Below are 23,794 nucleotides of genomic sequence, written 5' to 3'. Positions count from 1 at the left end.
TTTCCATTATAAAGACGGTAAAAATTGTGTACTGCGCCTTTTTAAAGTGCCTATATTGATATCGGAACTGAAAAAAAACAACTTTAAATAGTGTTTTCTCGCTACAGGCAGGCGTTGCTTGGCTGACTTTTCACCTCTCGGAAACGCACAACAACGTGAAACTTTGCGTTCTTTAAAGACAAGTAACGTGTTTATTTAATGATTGTCAATGCGAAGCAAAAAACGAAAAGCAGCATTTCTGCAAATTGTGAAAGAGAAGGGAGAACTGGCATGTTGTTTTATTCAAACGTTGTGTACTTTTGGTGGATTGTTTATGTTGGATGTTTTGGAGAAGCGTTCAGAGTGAGAAGTCAAAGAGCTGAGTCAATGAACTGAAACACACATGTATAGTGATTCCAATTAGATTTGCTGACCTCCATGTGCCGTGAGGTCAATCTGAATTTGAATCACAGGAGCTTCCACGCATTTGAGAGAAGACTGAAATATGAACTGCTTAATTGCAAGAATGTCACGCATTTCTGAATGTTCTAAACTATTCATGGCTTTCAGGCGAATTATAAAGACCTGTGAGGACTACTTACCCATTCAAAAGATGTTATATTTTTGATTTGAGATGCGTGATTTCTAGCAAGTTTTTGTTTTTTCTTTGAACTTTATGTTACAGATAAAAAAGGCAGTGATTGTGATTTTCTATTTACAACAGTTTAAATAGAAATAGCTTTTTTAAGTCCAATTCATTTTGAGGAACTGTGAATATACGTCCAAACTGGAGATGCGTGGATGTAGATGTTTGTTGACATGTTGAGGTAGATAAGAGCTTAATTCTAGGCCAATGCACCGTTCCATGTTCAGCGATTCTTTGTCTTCCAGAATTTCTAAGCGAGTTACATTTCAAAACCTTGCAATCGATGTATTCTGTCTCTTCAGGTGACTTCTCCGCTCCAGAGCAGACCTGTTGTCCTCCTCCGCTGGCCGATCCACGCTAGAAGAAGATTGAGGATCGTGTTGGTCGAGATTGGGATATTGTGCGATATCGTCTCTTAGTTTCTTCTCGAGGGCCGCTTCTCAAAGGTCTTGACGTTTAGGTCTTGGTCTAGAAGAACCAGAAGGATCATGTGCTAAAGTCCCTGCTCTGCCCGAACCTTCCACCAACTCCAGAAAATGAATCATGAGGACGAGTTCTTCGACGCCGTCTCAGGTCAGTGCTGGGAAAATGTTCAATGGCATCAAAAGTTTGGAAACAAAACCGTTCTGTTCTGTTTTAAGTTTTTGTTTAAAGGCGCTCTTTGTAATTTCACTGGATGGTCTCAATGGTGTTGTAACTGTTTTGCATGAAATGTTCCGCAACAGTTCTCCATGACGACAAGCAGCAGGTGACGCCATCAGGCCATGTTACAGGTCAGAATAATAATGTCATGTAATTGAATAGATGCAAGATGGACAGATTCAATGTCATACAGAGGAACATTCCAGGCAAAGTAGTAACATCTCCACTAAAACACACAGGTGGTGTTCAGAGCACAACCCACAGTGCAACTCGAGCAGCATCTGTGTGATGATTTCTTGAATTATTCAGTGTGCCATCTCATCTCCACAACATGTCATGTCTACAGCACTCTCATACTGATTAATATGGTTCAAATGTGAGGCTATTTGCCCATATACAGTTTGCTAATGATTTTTGAACTGATGAAAGGGTGGGCATCTCATAATTTAGTGCATGATGTCATATATGAGAAGAGTATATGAGAAACTAAACGTGTTCAGATATAATATTCCATTTAAATATTTTGGTCCTAACAAAATGAATTAAAACCTTATTTAGTGCGTATGGTCAAACTCCATTTAGATGCCAGGTAAATGCTGCCAATTTCAGTACCATGTAAATATCAACACATGATAACATGATCAAGGAACGGACCAAGTCTTTCCTATACATGTGATTTATTTTCTCTTTTTCAGTATCAATTCTCCAGTTTTGGATGCTAGTTTTATTATCAATTAGTATCTATATAGTTGAATGTATTGGTGCTCTGTGGGAGAATTATTTTTGGGCCGGAAGTGCAGTGTCACAAAGTGGCCACTAACTCGTTTCATGGCAGAAGAGATGTCTTTATGCTTTTAACAACTGTACTCCATGGAAATAGAGTAACAAGTTGCTAATATTTCGCATATTAGTTATTGTTATTGGTGGAATATTCTAAGCAAAATATTCACCTTCATCTCTTTGGAGTCAAGCAGGTGGCGTACACTCCATCAGAAAGTTTATGTAATGCACATTTAATGGGACTATACACAATTTATTTTCATTGGATAAAGTATTTTGCCACAGCACAGACATATTGTATAAGCAGCATGGTTGAAAATGAGACCGGTGTGCGCTTTCTGCATCTAATTATAGAGCGTTTTATTCTCCCAGAAGCAGGAAGTGTGATGTTGGCATGCTAATTTTGCCAACTTAAGATGCTCTGGTCTCTGAAAGTTGTGAAAAAAGCTCATAAACTTATCACAGTGAATAATTAGGATGCTCAGAATAAAGTGTGTACATTTTGACCAGTGCAAACCGTTTAAAATGATCTAGTTCTGTTTTTCAATGTTTTTAAGATAGTAAATATCAGGTGCAGCACTTTTAAGTTATTGAATTTGATGATAAACCTGTAGAAGAGGCTAGAGTAACATGATATGGGCTACAACGTACTACTTTGTGCTAGGGATGCACCATTTGGGGAAAATATCTGATTGTGATTAGTTTTGCAGTTTATGTTTGAATCAAACTGAGTCCAGATGACTACAACTGAAGCTTTTTCTACTATGGAACACGCCTGGACAAATGAGGGATTACACCGACGAATTAAGATAAGATATTCCTTTATTGTCCCACATGGGGAAATTTCATTGGTGCCACGCAGAAGATACAGAGGAAAAGAACAGATCACTTATAGGAAGTTTGAAAAAACACTTTCAATAGAAGATCTCCTATAAACAAAAACTCCCATAGACAAAACCCAACAAGGGATGGAGGGGAAAAATAATAAAGATACAAATAAATAAATACATAAATACCATTGCATGTGATCACGACAGTAATTGCACATGAATATGTTTCACGACAGCACATGGATTGCAGATGAATTTCACAGTAATTGCACATGAATCACGACAGTAATTGCACATATGACGGAATTGCACATGGTTAGGTCAGTATTGCGAGTGTTCAGGACTAACAGTGTTTGTTATAAAGTCTGACAGCAGCAGAAGGAAAGACCTACGAAACCTTTCCTTCACACAGCGAGGGTGAATCAGTCTCTCACTGAAGCTGCTCTCCAGAGTGGACAGTGTCCTGCAGGGGACAGAGTGTCCTGCAGGGGGTGACACTCCAACATAGATGTGAATCTAGCCAGGACCCTTCTGTCCCCCACCTCCTGCACCGAGTCCAGAGCACAGCCCAGGACGGAGCTGGACTTCTTGATGACTTTGTCCAGCTTCTTCCTCTCCCTCTCTGTGATGCTGCTGCTCCAGCAGGCCACACCTACAGGAGCTGATGCCACCACAGAGTCATAGAAGGTCTTCAGGAGTGGCCCTGTCACTCCAAAAGACCTGAGTCTCCACAGGAGGTAGAGCCGACTCTGGCTCTTCCTGTACAGTCTGTGTTATGAGTCCAGTCCAGTTTGTGGTTCAGATGAACACCAGGTACTTGTATGAGTCACTCTCTCAATGTCCCGTCCCTGGATGTTCACTGGTGAGGGGGCAGTGGGGTGGCGTCTGCGGAAGTCCACCACCATCTCCTTGGTCTTCCCCGCGTTGATGAGGAGGTGGTTCCGCTGACACCAGTCCACAAAGTCCTGCGCCAGTCCTCTGTACTCCTCGTCATCATCGTCTGTGATGAGTCCGATGATGGCAGAGTGGTCAGAGAACTTCTGCAGGACACAGCTGTCCGTGTCGTGTCTGTGGTCTGCAGTGTAAAGGGTGAAGAGAAAGGGCGCGAGGACAGTGCCCTGGGGCGCACCCACACTGCAGGTCAGAGTGTCAGACACAGTCTCTCACAAACTGGGGTCGGTCCGTGAGGTAGTCCAGGATCCACTCTGCAGGTCGTACTCCACACCAGCCGTCTCCAGCTTGTGCCTCAGGAGCTGATGGTGTTGAAGGCGCTGGAAAGATCGAAGAACAGACTCCTCACAGAGCTGCCAGGCTTTTCCAGGTGAGAGAGAGAGCGGTGCAGCAGTGAGATGACGGCATCCTCCACTCCAATGCCAGACCGATATGCAAACTGCAGCGGGTCCATGGCTGAGCTCACGGTGGAGCGGAGGTGGTCCAGGACCAGCCGCTCCAGTGTCTTCATCAGGTGGGACGTGAGGGCCACTGGCCTGAAGCTGTTGAGGTCTTTGGCACGCGGTGTCTTAGGCACAGGTACCAGACAGGAGGTATAATTATACAATTATATTCAAAGTTCAGAGTCAAACGCAAACTTATTAGGAAATGATGGCACTTCAAGAACTGCACCCTTTGCTATTTGCCAATTGCATCCATTTAAATTTCGAGATTCGATTAATTTTGCACCCCTACTTTGGGCCTAAAAGTAAAATAAATGAACTCCAATATCAAGCCTTCGCAACTAGCACAACTTGCACTATACCGTATTTTCCGGACTATAAGTCGCACCTGTCAAAAAATGCATAATAGAGAAGAAAAAAACACAAGTTGGGCTAGGCAAAATAACATGTCTGTTTGCCGTAACCCGACCGACCCGCTATGAAACTAGCCGACTGAAGAAAAAAAAATTGGCATTTTAAGATAAGATAAGATATTCCTTTATTGTCCCACATTGGGAAATTTCATTGTTGAAAAAACTTCAAAATCTTGTATTTTTCAATTATTTTGCCGACCACCGTGTCGAACATTTTTATCACGCTGGTAAACCTGACTTTCATCTCAAAGAACTGATAATGCACTGCATGCGTGTCTTCATTTTCAGTCCTCCACCGCACGCAGGAGTTGTCATATTGCCTTTGACAAGTTGGTTTGACCTTGTCGGCCCCACTGACATGTCCATAGTAATGTCATCCTCTGTCAGGGTGTGAAATTTGACTTACGCAAATGCATTCTGGGATTGAAACACGTCCAGCAGCGTCATCACAACAAACATGGCGGCGCCCGTGTCCCCCGCATGTTCCTCCCGCTCGCCTTTGCTACCAGAAAAAAGGATAACGACGTACAAAAGGTTGATTAAAATATCTTAAAATCGTGAGATTTAGTCTCCCGATCGGGTTGATCGAGACGTTTTCCGTCATTGACTGTTGAAGCCTGACCCCTGGTGGTCACTCCGAGTCAAAAAATGACTGCAAATTTATTTTTGCCTTCAAAGTAAAAAAAATAAGAATTTGCCTTCAAAGTAAAAAAAATAAGAATTTGCCTAACGACCGACCCAGATGAAAAATGTTGACTCGGGTTACAGCAAACAGACAATTTATATGGGGTAGCCTTGCACTGGAGTATGAAATAACGTTGCAAAAGTGTGAAAATAACAAATAATATCACATAAGTCGCTCCGGAGTATAAGTATATAAGTATAAATATAAGTATGAGTCGCACCCCGGCCAAAACTATGAAAAAAGGTGCAACTTATAGTCCAAAAAATACGGTATATATTATTTATTCGATGAACAGATCTCAAGAAGAACTTTATAACATACTGGTTGGTTCGCCCCATAGTAAAATAAAGAGCTCCCTGTCTTATTGTAATGTCTGTAATAAAGCCGACATTAATCATCTGGTACACAGTGTCCCTGTTGTGATGGAGCTGCCTGTCCCAGTACACCTTAATAGCACTCATTTGCATGTGCTTTAGAGTCATAAATAAAATATCATAATGAGGCCGTTATGATCGTCTTACTGAACAGACAGGTGCCGACCAGAGCTCCTCTAGTATTTATCGAGTCGAACAGAACCCGGTCTGGAGGTAGTTATAATTTTCCTATGATGCATTGTAAATTATAGATCTTCTAGAAATACACACCCTTTATAATTAGCCGTCCTGAAAGCAACACTGAACACAGAATTTACTTTCTACTGTTGAGTGTGTAGTTAAAAATGATATTAAGTATAAAATGTAAAATAATGGTTAACTTAAAGGTGCCCCAAATGCAATATAGGTATTTTCTGACTATTACAATGAGATTTGGGAATAAATCCTATATAATTTAATTTGTGGGTCTAAAGTGACGTGATACTTGCGTTAGGCTGACCTGCTGTTTCGGGCAGTTAGCAGCTGGCTAATGCTAGGTTACATATTATTGCGTGGATATGCTAATAAACGTTAGCCTATTTACAGACAGTTTTAGAGATCCTGCTCTTGAAAGCTTTGAGGGATTATCCGGTGCAGAGGCTTGTGGATGAGGAAGAGAAGATGGAAATGTTCACAGAAGTTGTAGATAAGGATCAAAGCCCATAACTTCTGTCTTCTTGAAGTATCAACTTTTAGTTATTAATGATGCTATATTTTATATATTTTTCATGACTATCAAACCGCAAATATTGGCAACAGCATGTGGTGACGTCTTAGACATGGCGGTGACAACAAATAAATCACTTGACAGAAACCCATGAATACTTTGCTCATCTGTCCTTTTTAATAATTTTAAAGTAACACAATCTCTTCCGTAAAATCATTAATTAAACACCAAATTATGATATTTACAGTCTATTGTAATGTGTCTTTTATTGGTAGAAGATTGCCATGACTAGTAGACAACTTATAACATCTGTGACTCATAATAATGCAAGCTTCTGTAGTGTTTCTGGTTTTTTGCCCTTTATTTATTGCCTGTACCTCTATATTATAACTGTGTTCAGTGGGGTGACTCAATTGTAAAAGTTATATATGAATATTACTGTAGAGCTGTAGACTTTTTATGCTGTGGATATTTTGAACTATAAGTAAAGGGTACACGGCTCTTCCCTGTGTAACTCTAACAACCACATATTTCTGCTCGTAAACTTGGTCATCCTCATTCTTGAGGATTTAATCCCGTCTTTATTACATAGGCTGAACTATATATCTCATGACCATGCCCTAGGTGTGTTTTGTGAACCATTTAAAAACTATTCTAATGCACTATTCACCTGCTCTTTGTACTGCTCCGCCTCTCCCCACCTACAAGCATCAACAGAGTGTGTGGCGTCAGGCGTGGCCCCGCCCTGACCTGCAGCTGATCTGGGTCACGGTTAATAATAAATACACCTACGGTATTCCGTTGCACTCCCCATATCGGACGTTGGCTGATATGGGATTTGGTTTATCACACCAACTGTAGCAGGGGAGATGAACCCTGGGGGAAATAAAACAAAAGCTAGCCATTTAAGCAATGTGATTGGCATGCTAATGTTAGCACTTCCGAGTTGACGGCATTATTCCTCCCTGTAATGCATTCATTCAAGGAAAATTGAGTGATTTCTGAGGCTCAGGGCAAAATGACTTTATAAACAGAATTCATGAAATGAGAATGAATGAAGAAAAATACAACTTCACATATGTTTTTGACGAGGGGACATTGTGAAAAAAAAAAAAAAAAAAATATATATATATATATATATATATATATATATATATATATATATATATATATATATATATGCGTCCCAGGGTTTTTATTGTTGTAAAAGGGCTTTGGGACATAAATGCAACCTACATGTTTGACCAGGAGTGTGACTTGTTTGTAATAATTACAAGTACAGTGTAGTACAGTCAGGGATTGGTGAAAACAATAAAAAAAAATTCTGAGCACTCTGAATACTCAAACATGCATGAAGCACTCAAAATACAACTTTGAGTGAGCAAATGATGAGCGAACACGGATATAGCGCGGTTAAATGCTCATAAGTCCATTTGACATAACGTGTCCACTTTAAGTTTTGGTTGGTGAGTTTAGAAGCTAAAACCTTATACATGAACCCAGATCCATCAGGTGAAATGTCTTTGAGGCTGAGACAACGGTTCAGGACGATCAATAACATTTGCCATTCAAACTGAGAGTGACTGATGCAAAGCTTTATGCAAACCCACACGGCGCTTACTACATCACTAATGTGGCTTCTCCTATTTCTGAACTATTATGGAAATGTTGTCGCAGACTGCTGGAATAGGTTTGCATAAATGTTTAATTTTAAGTTGCTTGTTTTCTTTAAAAAAATGTTGTTTATTGACTGTGGTTGCCCTTGTATAAGTTTTATCTTTTTTTGATACATTTTTTAAAATTGATAATCACAGGGATGAGAAATACATCACAGTACTTAATAATGATGAAAATAAAATAATATACATAGATATGAATACACCTACATGCATATATACAGCTGCATAGTCATAAATATATTGTGGAGTAGAGATAAGTAATTCACAATATCAAACTCGTCACCCCTGCTCCCCCCGGGACCTAACAACCCCCCAATGATCATGCATGTAAATAATAGTTTTATTGTATGCATTGATATGGTTCAAAATAGTTATTATAGGGGTGGGCAATATAGATAAAATGTCAGACTATAACGTGGCAGTCCCACAGAAATGTGCTAAAACATGTCTTTAAACCAATTAGTTGAGGCTTGATTAACATTGATTATCAACTCTTTTTGCTGCTTTTTAAAAATGTATATATGTTTTACAATAAATGATATAATTGATGATCAAATGTTTTATTTGTTTAAATCATTTGAAGAAAAAAAATATTTTCTAAATTTAAAACGTATAACAAAGAAATCACAAACAGAATCAGACCAAAGAGAAGTCAATTTAATAAAAAAGATTACATCCAAAGAAAGTTGAGGCACACTAAGTCCAAAATAAATGTCTCTCAAAATATTTTTTTGGGTGCACGGTGGCAGAGCGGTTAGTTCCCATGAAGGAGATTATGGGTTCGATTCCCGGGTCAGACCAACATCACATCGCTCTGGGTGGAGTCTGCATGTCCTCCCCGTGTTACCGTGGGTTCTCTCCGGCTTCTTCCCACCGTCCAAAGACATCACATCGCTCTAGGTGGAGTCTGGATGTCCTCCCCGTGTTACCGTGGGTTCTCTCCGGCTTCTTCCCACCGTCCAAAGACATCACATCGCTCTAGGTGGAGTCTGGATGTCCTCCCCGTGTTACCGTGGGTTCTCTCCGGCTTCTTCCCACCGTCCAAAGACATCACATCGCTCTAGGTGGAGTCTGGATGTCCTCCCCGTGTTACCGTGGGTTCTCTCCGGCTTCTTCCCACCGTCCAAAGACATCACATCGCTCTAGGTGGAGTCTGGATGTCCTCCCCGTGTTACCGTGGGTTTTCTCCGGCTTCTTCCCACCGTCCAAAGACATCACATCGCTCTAGGTGGAGTCTGGATGTCCTCCCCGTGTTACCGTGGGTTCTCTCCGGCTTCTTCCCACCGTCCAAAGACATCACATCGCTCTAGGTGGAGTCTGGATGTCCTCCCCGTGTTACCGTGGGTTCTCTCCGGCTTCTTCCCACCGTCCAAAGACATCACATCGCTCTAGGTGGAGTCTGGATGTCCTCCCCGTGTTACCGTGGGTTCTCTCCGGCTTCTTCCCACCGTCCAAAGACATCACATCGCTCTAGGTGGAGTCTGGATGTCCTCCCCGTGTTACCGTGGGTTCTCTCCGGCTTCTTCCCACCGTCCAAAGACATCACATCGCTCTAGGTGGAGTCTGGATGTCCTCCCCGTGTTACCGTGGGTTCTCTCCGGCTTCTTCCCACCGTCCAAAGACATCACATCGCTCTAGGTGGAGTCTGGATGTCCTCCCCGTGTTACCGTGGGTTCTCTCCGGCTTCTTCCCACCGTCCAAAGACATCACATCGCTCTAGGTGGAGTCTGGATGTCCTCCCCGTGTTACCGTGGGTTCTCTCCGGCTTCTTCCCACCGTCCAAAGACATCACATCGCTCTAGGTGGAGTCTGGATGTCCTCCCCGTGTTACCGTGGGTTCTCTCCGGCTTCTTCCCACCGTCCAAAGACATCACATCGCTCTAGGTGGAGTCTGGATGTCCTCCCCGTGTTACCGTGGGTTCTCTCCGGCTTCTTCCCACCGTCCAAAGACATCACATCGCTCTAGGTGGAGTCTGGATGTCCTCCCCGTGTTACCGTGGGTTCTCTCCGGCTTCTTCCCACCGTCCAAAGACATCACATCGCTCTAGGTGGAGTCTGGATGTCCTCCCCGTGTTACCGTGGGTTCTCTCCGGCTTCTTCCCACCGTCCAAAGACATCACATCGCTCTAGGTGGAGTCTGGATGTCCTCCCCGTGTTACCGTGGGTTCTCTCCGGCTTCTTCCCACCGTCCAAAGACATCACATCGCTCTAGGTGGAGTCTGGATGTCCTTCCCGTGTTACCGTGGGTTCTCTCCGGCTTCTTCCCACCGTCCAAAGACATCACATCGCTCTAGGTGGAGTCTGGATGTCCTCCCCGTGTTACCGTGGGTTCTCTCCGGCTTCTTCCCACCGTCCAAAGACATCACATCGCTCTAGGTGGAGTCTGGATGTCCTCCCCGTGTTACCGTGGGTTCTCTCCGGCTTCTTCCCACCGTCCAAAGACAAGCATGTGTCAAAATTGTCCACTCTAAATTTCTCCTGGTGAATGAATGCGAGAGTGAATGTTTGTCTTGTGTGTCCAGTTGGCCCCTGTCCAGGGTGTACCCCGCCTAAGGCCCAAAGGCACTGGGATAGGCTCCAGTCTCCCGCGATGAGAACAAGCGGTAGAAAATGAATGAATGAATGAATGAATGAATGAATGTATGTATGTCAGTCAGTTTCGCCATATTTCTGACTTATGACTGTTACTATGTCAGTCTAGTCCTTGATCGTTGGTGATGTTTGTTTCGACCACTTTTTGTGTGAAGGCCTTTTTCCTGCCACCAAAAGTGCATCCCAAAAGTATCCAAACATTGTGTCCACGGCAGGAGTTTTCAGGCCCAAGTACATAGTGGGATGGCAACGTCAAAAAGAGTGCAGTCCATTGTGAACCTCCATGCTCATTGTGATCATAACAATACAAGAAATTCTATGTTCCATTTACCATCACAACAGTTTATTTTATGGGTTTCAGTTTGCCATTACAGGTTCTATTTTGAGGACTTGCGTTTAGTTCATTGATTCGTTTATTACTCTAGCAACAGTCCCAGTTTTTCATCATTTTTGTTGTTGACGGTTGACCTGCCAAATGTTTGACGCACAAATAAATTGCGTTAGCATCCGAAAACACGACCTAAACAAGTGTTACGCCCTTATTTACCTTCCTTTTCTCTCCCCTGCCTTTAGGCCTGGATTCAGACGAGTCGTGTGAGGGCGTGTCCGAGGCCAGTTTTAAAGATGCGATGGTGTCTCAGAAAAACAACGGGGCGGTTCCACAGGAGAACGGCATCAGGAAACACAGGTAGAGCCACATTCTCCCGCTGCTAAAGAGTTTACACAACAGAGCGGGCTGATGCTGAGAGCGGGCCTGATGTGTACGTCGCCTCATGAAATACTGACACGAGTTATGCAAAGGAGATTTCGACGAAGATTGCAGTAGCGTGTAAACAATTTGTATTTGTAATAGTATTTACATAGTGTCGTAGTTGTGAAACCACATTTCTAAGATTGTTTCAGGGCTGCGCAAAATACGTCGGGGCAAAACAGATTAGACCTTTATTCCATGAAAGAATTTGAAATTATGAAATTGCTAACTGTAGTTCAGACCTCTAAACATGTTCTGGGATGCATGTGCTTTTGTATTAGTTTAGTGGTTTATATTTCTTCCATCAAATGTCAAATGCAAGAATCAGCAAATTCAACAATTAAATAAAAAAAACTGTAGCAAATCCCTTCGTCAGATCATATCTTTCTTTCTTATAAAACATGATCTTTGTACCATGCTAGTGCTAAGCAATACATATTACAACAAAAAACACGCTCCCCCCTCATTCAATCTCGATTTTTGACACATAAAAATGGCTAAATTTTTTTATTCCTAGAACATTTTATTCATTGCCATTTGACACACACAAGTCGGTTTTGAATCTTGATTAGAATGTGATTACTTGCACAGCCCTAAACCTTGCCATTTCCAACACAATAAAATCAAATAAATAAAAAAGTGACTATTTGACTTTTTTTTTTTTTTATTCTAGGAAACCTGCATTTTAATTTATATATTTATTTATTTAACCTTAAAGAAGGAGATGGATTTGTACCAAAACAATGCAGACGAGTACATTTCCACTTGTTTGTGTGCAGTTTAGAGCGATGTTGGAGATAAATACACCTTTCCCAGGCAGTGTTCTGATTGTATCCGAAGCTATTGACCTTTAGTATGTTCTGATAAAAAGATTAGCAGGGCATGTTTTGAAGTGTATCTCTGTTTCGTTGAAGATTTTAGATTGCAAATGCACAAACACAAATATGCAAAACAACCAGAAAGCACTGTTCATTGCACAACTAGTGTTAACATTGGATTGTCTAACTCCAAAACTTTGCAGAATGATTAGAAAGAAAGTATGTTTAAAGTTTTATTGCACAGAAATCCTCACCCAGTCGGTCTTGATATTCTAGGTTGGTCTTCATTGTTGCATTTAGATCTCAGGAAAACTTGATTGTGATTTTTGAGTGAGAAAGTGATGGTTTTTGCCACTTGCCTCCATATTGGTTCAAGTTGCTACTGACAACAAGTGTAAACTCCAAAGGAAATGTGCATTAACTGCCCAAATGAGTAGTATTAGATCAGTTTTAGATGATTTTGAGCTTTCAGTTCATAGATTCATAATGGAAAGAGACTGTTATTAGTCTGTGAAAAACAGAAAAGCAGCTTGATAACTCCAGTACAGCCCGACAGGCCCGATATCCGCTCTGACTGCCCATAACGTGTAACTTGGGCGGACGTCTGGCCTCTTTTTAGCAGATTTACGGATTTTTTGCACATAGAAGCGCTTTTTGAGAACAGTGAAGAAGTCTGGGCTTTTAAAAATAATAATAATAATAATTTAGCAACAGTTTGATTTCTCGGCTTGTTCCTGTCGTTGTGACGCTTCGACCAATCAGATTCAGATATCCGTGGCGTCATGACGTTGCGCCTTTTCCCGACTGAGTTCTCCGATTTCATATTCTGTGGTTCAAAGTGATGCACATATCTGACAGATCCAGGTCACTCAACATGGTGTTGAGTCAGAAAAAACATCAAACTTTTTTCATATTCCCCAGGGCGTCGTTACCTGCACAGATGTACCCTAGAAACACTATCAGCGTGTGGAGCATCCTCAAGAAATGTATTGGCTTGGTAAGAAGAGCTTCTACTGTAAAATATGAAACAACACACCTATTGGATTGTGTTCCGATCATCGACCCAGCCTTTTACCTTAACATCATAAACACTACTACACTTTTGTATATTCTCCAGGAACTATCCAAGATCACAATGCCCATAGCCTTCAACGAGCCGCTGAGCTTCCTCCAGAGAATCACAGAGTACATGGAACACACTTACCTCATAAACAGAGCCTCCTCGCTGCCGGACTCTATACAGCGCATGCAGGTGAGAACGTACTCGCAGCACATTCTGTTGAAACCTGTTTGTGGCCCGGTGTGCGGTGAGTAAAAGTGCTTGGCTGATGTTGCAGGCTGTAGCTGCTTTTGCTGTGTCGGCCGTCGCGTCGCAGTGGGAAAGAACTGGAAAGCCGTTCAACCCGCTCCTGGGAGAGACCTACGAACTTGTCAGGTAATTCATGAATAGAGTATGAGCTGAAGCTTGTAAATGATTTCAGACATGCATCTTTCAAACGGAGCCCGCTGCGCTGCGACAACACAGATCTGATGGATGATTAATAATGAAGTATAGTTTATAGTTAGACCATAATACTCATTCTTTAGTCTGATATGTTTTTACTAATAACAGGGACAACTAAACACACTGCAAACTGTTCCTTTCTGGGCTGACGTGGTGAAACGTTGCATGCTGAGACAAGGGAAACTGGTGTGTGTGTCTGTCTGTCTCTGTCTCTGCAGCGTGCATGTCTGTGTGTCTCTGTCTCTGCAGCGTGCATGTCTGTGTGTCTCTGTCTCTGTCTCTGCAGCGTGCATGTCTGTGTGTCTCTGTCTCTGTCTCTGCAGCGTGCATGTCTGTGTGTCTCTGTCTCTGCAGCGTGCATGTCTGTGTGTCTCTGTCTCTGTCTCTGCAGCGTGCATGTCTGTGTGTCTCTGTCTCTGTCTCTGCAGCGTGCATGTCTGTGTGTCTCTGTCTCTGTCTCTGCAGCGTGCATGTCTGTGTGTCTCTGTCTCTGTCTCTGCAGCGTGCATGTCTGTGTGTCTCTGTCTCTGTCTCTGCAGCGTGCATGTCTGTGTCCCATCGGCCCTTAATAATGTAAATTGAGGTTGTACTTGAATTACAGCAACACAACATAACCGCAGGCATAAGTGACAGTTTGCATTTTACATTAATGGCCAATATTATGCAAAAATGGCATAATGAAAGCACTTAGATTATGATTTATTATTATATTATTATGCAAATATAGCAGCCTGGTGTCGGCTCACATATACGGCACGTGCTTTTGCTTTTACTGCACGTTTACAGAGAAGGAGGAGGATTATTGCAGATTGGATGGGATTTTAGTTTATGAAATAAGATTAAATTATATATATATATATATACTGTATCAATTTGAAACTTCTACTAAACTTTACTTAAACATAAGAAATTTACCAAATTGTCATCATGTAATGTTTTTATACTGTATAATGTACCAACTAAATCCATTGTCAGGTTAGAATTTCTTGCTTAATTTGGTTGTTAAATTCGATAACATAGTGTACATAATGTATATAACAATAACCTTTTGTACGAACCATAAACATCTTGTTTGTTGAGAGTATGTGTTATTTTAAAGGCTTTAAGAAAATGTCTTTTGAAATTACAATGTCCCTTACATCTATGGAAGTGCATTAAATGAAAGAATAAAACATCTTTAGTAGTGGACTGGACAAAGTTGTTGTGAAACCACATTTTCAGAGAGTAAACTGACCAAAAAAACTAAAAACTGAACAAAATAAATACAAATAAAATAAAGGTTTAGCAGTAGATTTTAGTACTAGTTTAGAGCTCTCACAAACCTCTGACACGTCGTTAATATTCACACGTGATCATGTTTGGGCGAGTGCACGGCTTTAAATCTGTGACAGAGTGAACCCGCCCAAGCAGAGCCAATCAGGGCGCTGCTTTCAATGCTTACCTCCTGGAAGACGAGAAATGCAATGAATAGATGCAGACGGCGAGCAGCGGTCTAGTTTTTGTCACTAACTGCTGCTAGTACTTCTTTACAAGCGAATACCCCAGCTTTAATCATGCATCAATCACAAACGTTTACATATTTGGGGTCTAAGTCTACAAATGTAATCTAAACCTCTCACCCACAGTAGTATCTCAAGTGTAATGCCATGTAACCGACGGGACGTCCTGTGTTTCAGGGAGGAGCAGGGTTACCGGCTGATCTCGGAGCAGGTCTCGCACCACCCTCCCATCAGCGCCTTCCACGCTGAGAGCCTGACGGGGGACTTTGTCTTCCACGGATCCATCTACCCCAAACTCAAGTTCTGGGGCAAAAGTGTGGAGGCGGAGCCCAAGGGCACCATCACGCTCGAGCTGCTCAGGTCAGCGCCGCCGCCATTCAAACGTTCTAAAGACCAGAGTGATGATGAGAGCGAGCAGAGTATGGTGCTCCTTTACTTTGTTGAACGAACGATTAGTGTTTCTTTTGTGTAAATTATGCATAAACTTTGGATGGAATGAGCTTGCCTGTTGTGATGTCATTTCCTGTCATTTCCTGTCATTTTCTGCACTTATAGCAACTCGATTGGTGAAAAACAGGTATAAACACACTAAACAAAGCCAAAATAGGCGAACAATAAAAAAACCGTCAGTCACTTTAATGTTTGGATGAACGGCTGAAATTTGGCAGTTTATGTTGAAGCTGTTGCTGTCGCATTGATTCATATGCACTGTCCCAATTCATATACAATGACTAAAATCCCTTTTGTTTCAGGCATAATGAAGCGTACACTTGGAGTAACCCGTACTGCTGCGTTCACAACATCATCCTGGGCCAGCTGTGGATAGAACAGTACGGAACAGTAGAGATTGTCAATCACAGGTGGGGATCTTTTTAGAACCTCAGTTGAACTAGAACAATTCATTTGTGTCAATGGCGTTTCACACTTCTCTTTTTAGCACCGGAGACAAGTGCGTTCTGAACTTCAAGCCGTGCGGGATGTTCGGCAAAGAGCTGCACAAGGTCGAGGGTTACATCCAGGACAAGAGGTGCAAAAGAAGAAAACATAAAAAACAGTTGTGGTTTCTACTACAGCGCGACATGTTTCACGGTGGTTTCTTGTGTTGTGCAGTAAAAAGAAGCACTGCGTGATCTACGGGAAGTGGACCGAGTGCATGTGGAGCGTGGACCCTCAGACCTACGAGGCTCACAAGAAAGCTGAGAAGAAAGGAGACGGCAGGAAGAGCAAACATGTAAGAGGATGGTCCACTTTAGAGTAGAGAATGCACCGGGGCTCCTCTAAATGTACTTTTCCTAAGCCGAGGCACCCGTATGTTTTACGGTAAATTTCACTTTATAGACTTAACCTTTTCAGCTTTTGTGTGATACATAATAATAATAATAATATTATTATTATTATTATTATTATCATTATTATCATTATTATCATTATTATCATTATTATTATTAAGCAGATGTTACTGTTTTTTGGAGTTCTGGTTTAAAGTGTTTACTTTTGGCCTTCTGCATGATGATTGAACCAGCCCAGTTCAATATTTAAATCTTGTGTAAGTGCTAAATCACATTTACAGATTTCCATTAGTTTTAATTCACCGGTTTAGAATTTTGCCAACCAAATTATTCTAATTTGAAAAGGATTTGAAAGTATATTGGCAATATCAAAGAAAGTGAAGCCTTAATAACTCAAAAACATCATAAGAGTAAAGCAGGGACTGCTCCTCTCTCTGCTCCTCTCTTCTCCTCTCTGCTCCTCTCTCTTCTCCTCTCTGCTCCTCTCTTCTCCTCTCTCTGCTCCTCTCTCTGCTCCTCTCTCTGCTCCTCTCTGCTCCTCTCTGCTCCTCTCTTTTCCTCTCTGCTCCTCTCTTCTCCTCTCTGCTCCTCTCTTCTCCTCTCTGCTCCTCTCTTCTCCTCTCTGCTCCTCTCTGCTCCTCTCTTCTCCTCTCTGCTCCTCTCTCTGCTCCTCTCTGCTCCTCTCTCTGCTCCTCTCTGCTCCTCTCTCTGCTCCTCTCTTCTCCTCTCTGCTCCTCTCTCTGCTCCTCTATTCTCCTCCTCCTCTCTTCTCCTCTCTGCTCTTCTCCTTTTTGCTCCTCTCTCTTCTCCTCTCTTCTCCTCTCTTTTCCTCTCTTTTCCTCTCTTCTCCTCTCTTCTCCTCTCTTCTCCTCTCTGCTCCTCTCTTCTCCTCTCTGCTCCTCTCTTCACCTCTCTTCACCTCTCTTCACCTCTCTTCACCTCTCTTCACCTCTCCTCTCTGCTCCTCTCTCTTATCCTCTCTGCTCCTCTCTTATCCTCTCTGCTCCTCTTCTCCTCTCTGCTCCTCTCTCTTCTCCTCTCTGCTCCTCTCTCTTCTCCTCTCTTCTCCTCTCTTTTCCTCTCTTCTCCTCTCTTCTCCTCTCTGCTCCTCACTGCTCCTCTCTTCTCCTCTCTGCTCCTCTCTTCTCCTCTCTGCTCCTCTCTCTTATCCTCTCTTCTCCTCTCTGCTCCTCACTGCTCCTCTCTTCTCCTCTCTGCTCCTCTCTCTTATCCTCTCTTCTCCTCTCTGCTCCTCTCTTCTCTTCACCTCTCTTCACCTCTCTGCTCCTCTCTTCACCTCCTCCTCTCTTCTCCTCTCTTCTCCTCTCTGCTCCTCTCTCTTCTCCTCTCTTCTCATCTCTTCTCTCTGCTCCTCTCTGCTCCTCGCTGCTCCTCTCTCTTCTCCTCTCTGCTCCTCTCTGCTCCTCTCTTCACCTCTCTTCACCTCCTCCTCTCTTCTCCTCTCTTCTCCTCTCTTCTCCTCTCTTTTCCTCTCTTTTCCTCTCTTCTCCTCTCTTCTCCTCTCTTCTCCTCTCTTCTCCTCTCTGCTCCTCTCTTCTCCTCTCTTCACCTCTCTTCACCTCTCCTCTCTGCTCCTCTCTCTTATCCTCTCTGCTCCTCTCTTCTCCTCTCTTCTCCTCTCTTCTCCTCTCTTTTCCTCTCTTTTCCTCTCTTCTCCTCTCTTCTCCTCTCTTCTCCTCTCTGCTCCTCTCTTCTCCTCTCTGCTCCTCTCTTCACCTCTCTTCACCTCTCTTCACCTCTCCTCTCTGCTCCTCTCTCTTATCCTCTCTGCTCCTCTCTTATCCTCTCTGCTCCTCTCTTCTCCTCTCTGCTCCTCTCTCTTCTCCTCTCTGCTCCTCTCTCTTCTCCTCTCTTCTCCTCTCTTTTCCTCTCTTCTCCTCTCTTCTCCTCTCTGCTCCTCACTGCTCCTCTCTTCTCCTCTCTGCTCCTCTCTACTCCTCTCTGCTCCTCTCTCTTATCCTCTCTTCTCCTCTCTGCTCCTCACTGCTCCTCTCTTCTCCTCTCTGCTCCTCTCTTCTCCTCTCTGCTCCTCTCTTCTCCTCTCTCTGCTCCTCTCTCTTATCCTCTCTTCTCCTCTCTTCTCCTCTCTTCTCTGCTCCTCTCTTCTCCTCTCTGCTCCTCTCTCTGCTCCTCTCTTCTCCTCTCTCTGCTCCTCTCTCTGCTCCTCTCTGCTCCTCTCTCTGCTCCTCTCTGCTCCTCTCTGCTCCTCTCTTCACCTCTCTTCACCTCTCCTCTCTGCTCCTCTCTTTTCCTCTCTGCTCCTCTCTGCTCCTCTCTGCTCCTCTCTTCTCCTCTCTGCTCCTCTCTTCTCCTCTCTGCTCCTCTCTCTGCTCCTCTCTTCTCCTCTCTGCTCCTCTCTCTGCTCCTCTCTGCTCCTCTCTCTGCTCCTCTCTGCTCCTCTCTCTGCTCCTCTCTTCTCCTCTCTGCTCCTCTCTCTGCTCCTCTATTCTCCTCCTCCTCTCTTCTCCTCTCTGCTCTTCTCCTTTTTGCTCCTCTCTCTTCTCTCTTCTCCTCTCTTCTCCTCTCTTTTCCTCTCTTTTCCTCTCTTCTCCTCTCTTCTCCTCTCCTCTCCTCTCTTCTCCTCTCTGCTCCTCTCTTCTCCTCTCTGCTCCTCTCTTCACCTCTCTTCACCTCTCTTCACCTCTCCTCTCTGCTCCTCTCTCTTATCCTCTCTGCTCCTCTCTTCTCCTCTCTGCTCCTCTCTCTTCTCCTCTCTTCTCCTCTCTGCTCCTCTCTCTTCTCCTCTCTTCTCCTCTCTTTTCCTCTCTTTTCCTCTCTTCTCCTCTCTTCTCCTCTCTTCTCCTCTCTGCTCCTCACTGCTCCTCTCTTCTCCTCTCTGCTCCTCTCTTCTCCTCTCTGCTCCTCTCTCTTATCCTCTCTTCTCCTCTCTGCTCCTCACTGCTCCTCTCTTCTCCTCTCTGCTCCTCTCTCTTATCCTCTCTTCTCCTCTCTGCTCCTCTCTTCTCTTCACCTCTCTTCACCTCTCTGCTCCTCTCTTCACCTCCTCCTCTCTTCTCCTCTCTTCTCCTCTCTGCTCCTCTCTGCTCCTATCTCTTCTCCTCTCCTCTCTTCTCCTCTCTTCTCCTCTCTGCTCCTCTCTTCTCCTCTCTGCTCCTCTCTCTTCTCCTCTCTTCTCCTCTCTGCTCCTCTCTTCTCCTCTCTGCTCCTCTCTTTTGCTCCTCTCTGCTCCTCTCTTTTGCTCCTCTCTGCTCCTCTCTTTTGCTCCTCTCTCTTCTCCTCTCTTCTCTCTTCTCCTCTCTTCTCCTCTCTTCTCCTTTCTGCTCCTCTCTCTTCTCATCTCTGCTCCTCTCTCTTCTCCTCTCTGCTCCTCTCTGCTCCTCTCTCTTCTCCTCTCTTCTCTCTGCTCCTCTCTGCTCCTCGCTGCTCCTCTCTCTTCTCCTCTCTGCTCCTCTCTTCACCTCTCTTCACCTCCTCCTCTCTTCTCCTCTCTTCTACTCTCTTCTCCTCTCTGCTCCTCTCTTTTGCTCCTCTCTGCTCCTCTCTTCTTCTCTCTTCTCCTCTCTTCTACTCTCTTCTCCTTTTTGCTCCTCTCTTCTCCTCTCTTCTCCTCTCTGCTCCTCTCTGCCTGATTTAGTAAAGTTTTATCCCCATTGGAATTTGTATGCCTATTTTTTATGGCCTTGGCTGCAGAGCCGCGGCGCGGTCGAATAGCCTCATGCCTAACTCTAACCTTAACCTTAACCTTAACCTTAACCTTAACCTTAACCTTAACCTTAACCTTAACCTTAACCTTAACCTTAACCTTAACCCCAACCCCAACCCCAACCCAACCCGGTCAAATAGCACAGTAGTTTCAGGAGCCGTGGCACATCAGTTTCGACCGTGCGCCCCTGTAGACACTCCCGTTTTTAATAAGATCAAGTTTACTTAAAAACACATTCAAAATCCTGTTTGTATCTAATGTGTCAACAAAGCCAAGCAAGAACGTTAAACTGGCCCTGTACATTTTCTATTCCTCATCTTTGATAATATAACATGATGAAAAAATATATTCTTTTTTTATATTCATATACAAAAGTTTCCATTTGTGACGGCTAAATTAAAGCGATTGTTCCTCTTCATCTGCAGTGATGACAGGGCAATCACGTTTAATAACCTCTCTACGCCTACAAAGTGTTAATTGCTAATACTAATGCTTTTCCGGAGAGCATCTGTCAGAAACTGTGAGTCACTCTGTGCTTGATGTTTGTCAGGACGAGCCGGAGGGAGCAGACGACGATGCAGACGACATGCCGGAGGTGCAGGAGACTGTGGTTGTGGTCCCAGGAAGTGTTCTGCTCTGGAGGATAGACTCCCGGCCCCCGCACTCTGCCACAGTGAGTAACAAAACGATACACGCACTGAAGTAAAAAGTACTGCACTGGACTGTGCGTTCACCCAAAATCAAACCTGGACTAGATCAGAACTAAACGAGGACTAGAACGAGTCGGGACTAAAATGGCATCAATTTTGGACTAAAGTACATTTGCCTAATATTTGTCACTTTTGGTGATAGAGCTCCCCCTGCAGCTCACTTGTGTGCACACATTTCCCCCCTACATCTTTTTTCTTTATCGTAGTAAGACAGTATAATCACCGACAAAAGCATTTCACTTTGCCAAATATAAAAAAGAGCCAGGGTTTCTCAGGAGAGTTGTTACACGGCTGTTTTTCCGCCCTGAGACTGCAGGGGGCGGCGACAGACACTTCAAACACCCTGGTAATACATATTTAACCATAAAGACGTTCAATAAGGTGGAAATTAGTGTGTAGTAGTATTTAGAATGAATACCTTTTCTCCATTTATGTTCTTTCTACTCTACTGGACTGAAAAGCCAAAGTATTTTTCTTTACATCTCTTGATTATTAGTGCGTTTTTACCCTAAAAAGTATATCAATAATTTTACTCAACTATGTGAAACCTTTTAGTAATTTTGATGCCGCTGTATCTGTACTTTTACTTAAGTAACAAAATGGAGTTCTTCTTTCTCCACTGACTTTTTTTTGCTAGTTTCTTATTTTACTTTTAGTTTCTCCAAGTAATTTCTAAGTAATCCATGTTCTTGTCCTTTCTTCAGATGTACAACTTCACCAACTTTGCAATGGCTTTGAATGAGCTGGAGCCGGGGATGGAGGCCATTTTGGCTCCGACGGACTGTCGCTTCAGACCCGACATCAGGGCCATGGAAAACGGCAATATAGGTAATAAAAAAGACCTAAACGTATTACATTTCACATTCATAAGTGATCCTCACATGAACTTTTTGTAGAGGCTGAATATACATTGCAGTGACAGTGCTGCCATCTAGTGGTCTATGTCCTGTTACTACAGTTAGAAGGTTTGTGGATTACTATGAACTTAAAACGTTATTTGTTTTATAGACTTAATAATCGGCAGCAATAGCAACAGTCACTGCTATTGTATTATAATTATTACTGTTGTATTTTTGACTCTTACTTGAGTTATTTCTATTACAATACTTTTTTCTTTTCTTTATTGAGGAGTTCAGGATGTTACAAATGAGCTGTGGGCTGTACTTTGTTATTATTATTTTTGCCACTATGAATTAACATAGTTCAAAGCAAGTTATTCTTTCCTACACGTCCTTCATAGACATAGGGTCTATGACCCTAACCCATAGATTTGCTTCTGCTGTGAGTGTGACTTTGACCTGAACATTTATCTGTAAACCTAAAGTTGTATATTAGAGCATCTGCGTTTTAGAGTGTATGAGCTGTGTGTGGTGTGTTTGTATGTTGTATGTTGTATGTTGTTTGTTGTTTATATGATCTGCTCGGCCTGTGTGTCCTACAGAGGCCTTAGGATGGATATAATCTTGCATATTCACACGTGTAGTTTTTTAACATTTTCTTAATACATAATTCCTGAATAAACATTAGCATACATTGTCCCTTTAATAAGTACATTTTCAAAGTACAGTGTGTGTGATACTGTGTTCCAGATGAAGCCAGCAGAGAGAAGGAGCGTCTGGAGGAGAAACAGAGATCAGCTCGAAAAGAGAGGAACAAGAGTGAAGAGGACTGGTCCACCAGGTACTGCCTGATGTTCACAAGAACCAGACATTTGTGTCACATCTGAGGCCCCTGCGTTGCATGATTTAGAGTCTATAAACCAGATGGAGTCATTCCAGTGTTTAATAAAGCAAACCAGCTGTTGGGAGATAAAATGGCAGCAAAAAACCCTCTAATTAAGCCTTAATATTGATCTTAAAATTAAAATGCAAAGATTATCATAATGTCATATTATATAAACAAATCTTGTTCATACCCAATTATAAATGGATTTAAATCGAGCTCTATCACTGCCAAAACATTGTGATTTTTCATATTTTGTGATATTCCGAGGTTAAGACTTTAATTCTGTCATTTAGAATGAATTTGTTTGCAAACTGTTGAGCATTTTCCCCTTCATATTGATCGATAATGACTTTCAATTTCATTCTAAAAGAAATATATTGATATGAATATTTTGTACATAAACAAGACTTTGAATCAGTTCCATTTAAAATAAAACTAAACCAAAAGTCTTCTAGGTCTGAAGAGGATTTATCCTACCTTAAAATATTGTAGTATTTAGTGTAACATTGTTCTTCGTGAATAAATACAGTACAAAATGTAAATAACGTGGCATTTCCTTCCTTCCAGGTGGTTCCAGACGGGCACAAACCCGTACACAAACAGCCAGGACTGGATCTACTCTGGAGGGTACTTCAACAGGAACTACCAGGACCTCCCCGATATTTACTGAGGATCCCCCTCTAAAAGCCCCTTATTACTAATGTCGGCTCTGGGACGGACTCACGCCTAAATAATAATCATCATCATCATTCAAACAGCTTCATACTTCATCAAATCTACATTTCTGACCATCTACAGCACAATATTACTTTTAACCAGCAGGGGGAGCTCCAACTGTTCAGCGAGTGAAAGACAAAATCCACAAACACTTTAGCAATTCTTATGCGGCTGAAAGACGATTCTGGGCTTAAGATTCTAGTCGAGATATTGGAGAACCAAGTCTACGTGGAGCGGATGAAGAAGATCTCAAGTGTTTCAACAAAAAGGCATCACATTATAACCCAAACAGCACTAACACAGACTAAAGCATCTAATCTGAGAACAAACACTATAGACCAGTGGCACTGAACCAGGTCTAAACCAGGTCTGAACC

General features: G+C 42.8%; 1 protein-coding gene across 2 annotated transcripts; it reads left to right on the top strand.

Annotated features, from left to right (window-relative positions):
• Positions 1–1,084: 1,084 nt before the first annotated feature.
• osbpl2b (oxysterol binding protein-like 2b) lies at positions 1,085–23,434 on the top strand. Of its 2 annotated transcripts, none has more exons than XM_072448672.1 (13): positions 1,085–1,198; positions 11,294–11,408; positions 13,211–13,286; positions 13,407–13,541; positions 13,627–13,724; positions 15,470–15,652; positions 16,045–16,152; positions 16,230–16,319; positions 16,403–16,523; positions 20,823–20,939; positions 21,681–21,804; positions 22,566–22,656; positions 23,269–23,434. In XM_072448672.1, the coding sequence occupies exons 1-13, from the start codon at positions 1,162–1,164 to the stop codon at positions 23,369–23,371; spliced, it is 1,398 nt and encodes a 465-aa protein (XP_072304773.1). In that variant the 5' UTR covers positions 1,085–1,161; the 3' UTR covers positions 23,372–23,434. The 2 variants fall into 2 exon arrangements, with proteins under 2 accessions (XP_072304773.1, XP_072304772.1); XM_072448671.1 differs by having other exon boundaries at positions 20,817–20,939.
• The last annotated feature ends 360 nt before the right edge of the window (positions 23,435–23,794 follow it).

This window comes from Eucyclogobius newberryi, unplaced genomic scaffold (genome assembly GCF_026437365.1).
Source record: "Eucyclogobius newberryi isolate DKJ021-1_F unplaced genomic scaffold, fEucNew1.0.hap1 SCAF_17, whole genome shotgun sequence".
Classification (NCBI taxonomy): Eukaryota; Metazoa; Chordata; class Actinopteri; order Gobiiformes; family Gobiidae; genus Eucyclogobius; species Eucyclogobius newberryi.
This window is presented reverse-complemented; position numbering and strand designations above follow the sequence as displayed.

Excerpts from the sequence above, each read along its gene's own strand:
- osbpl2b (XM_072448671.1), top strand. The coding sequence starts at position 1,162 with ATGAATCATGAGGACGAGTTCTTCGACGCCGTCTCAG. Across the intron at positions 11,409-13,210 it reads AACGGCATCAGGAAACACAG|GGCGTCGTTACCTGCACAGA; the intron begins GTAGAGCCACAT and ends CATATTCCCCAG. Across the intron at positions 20,940-21,680 it reads GGCCCCCGCACTCTGCCACA|ATGTACAACTTCACCAACTT; the intron begins GTGAGTAACAAA and ends TCCTTTCTTCAG.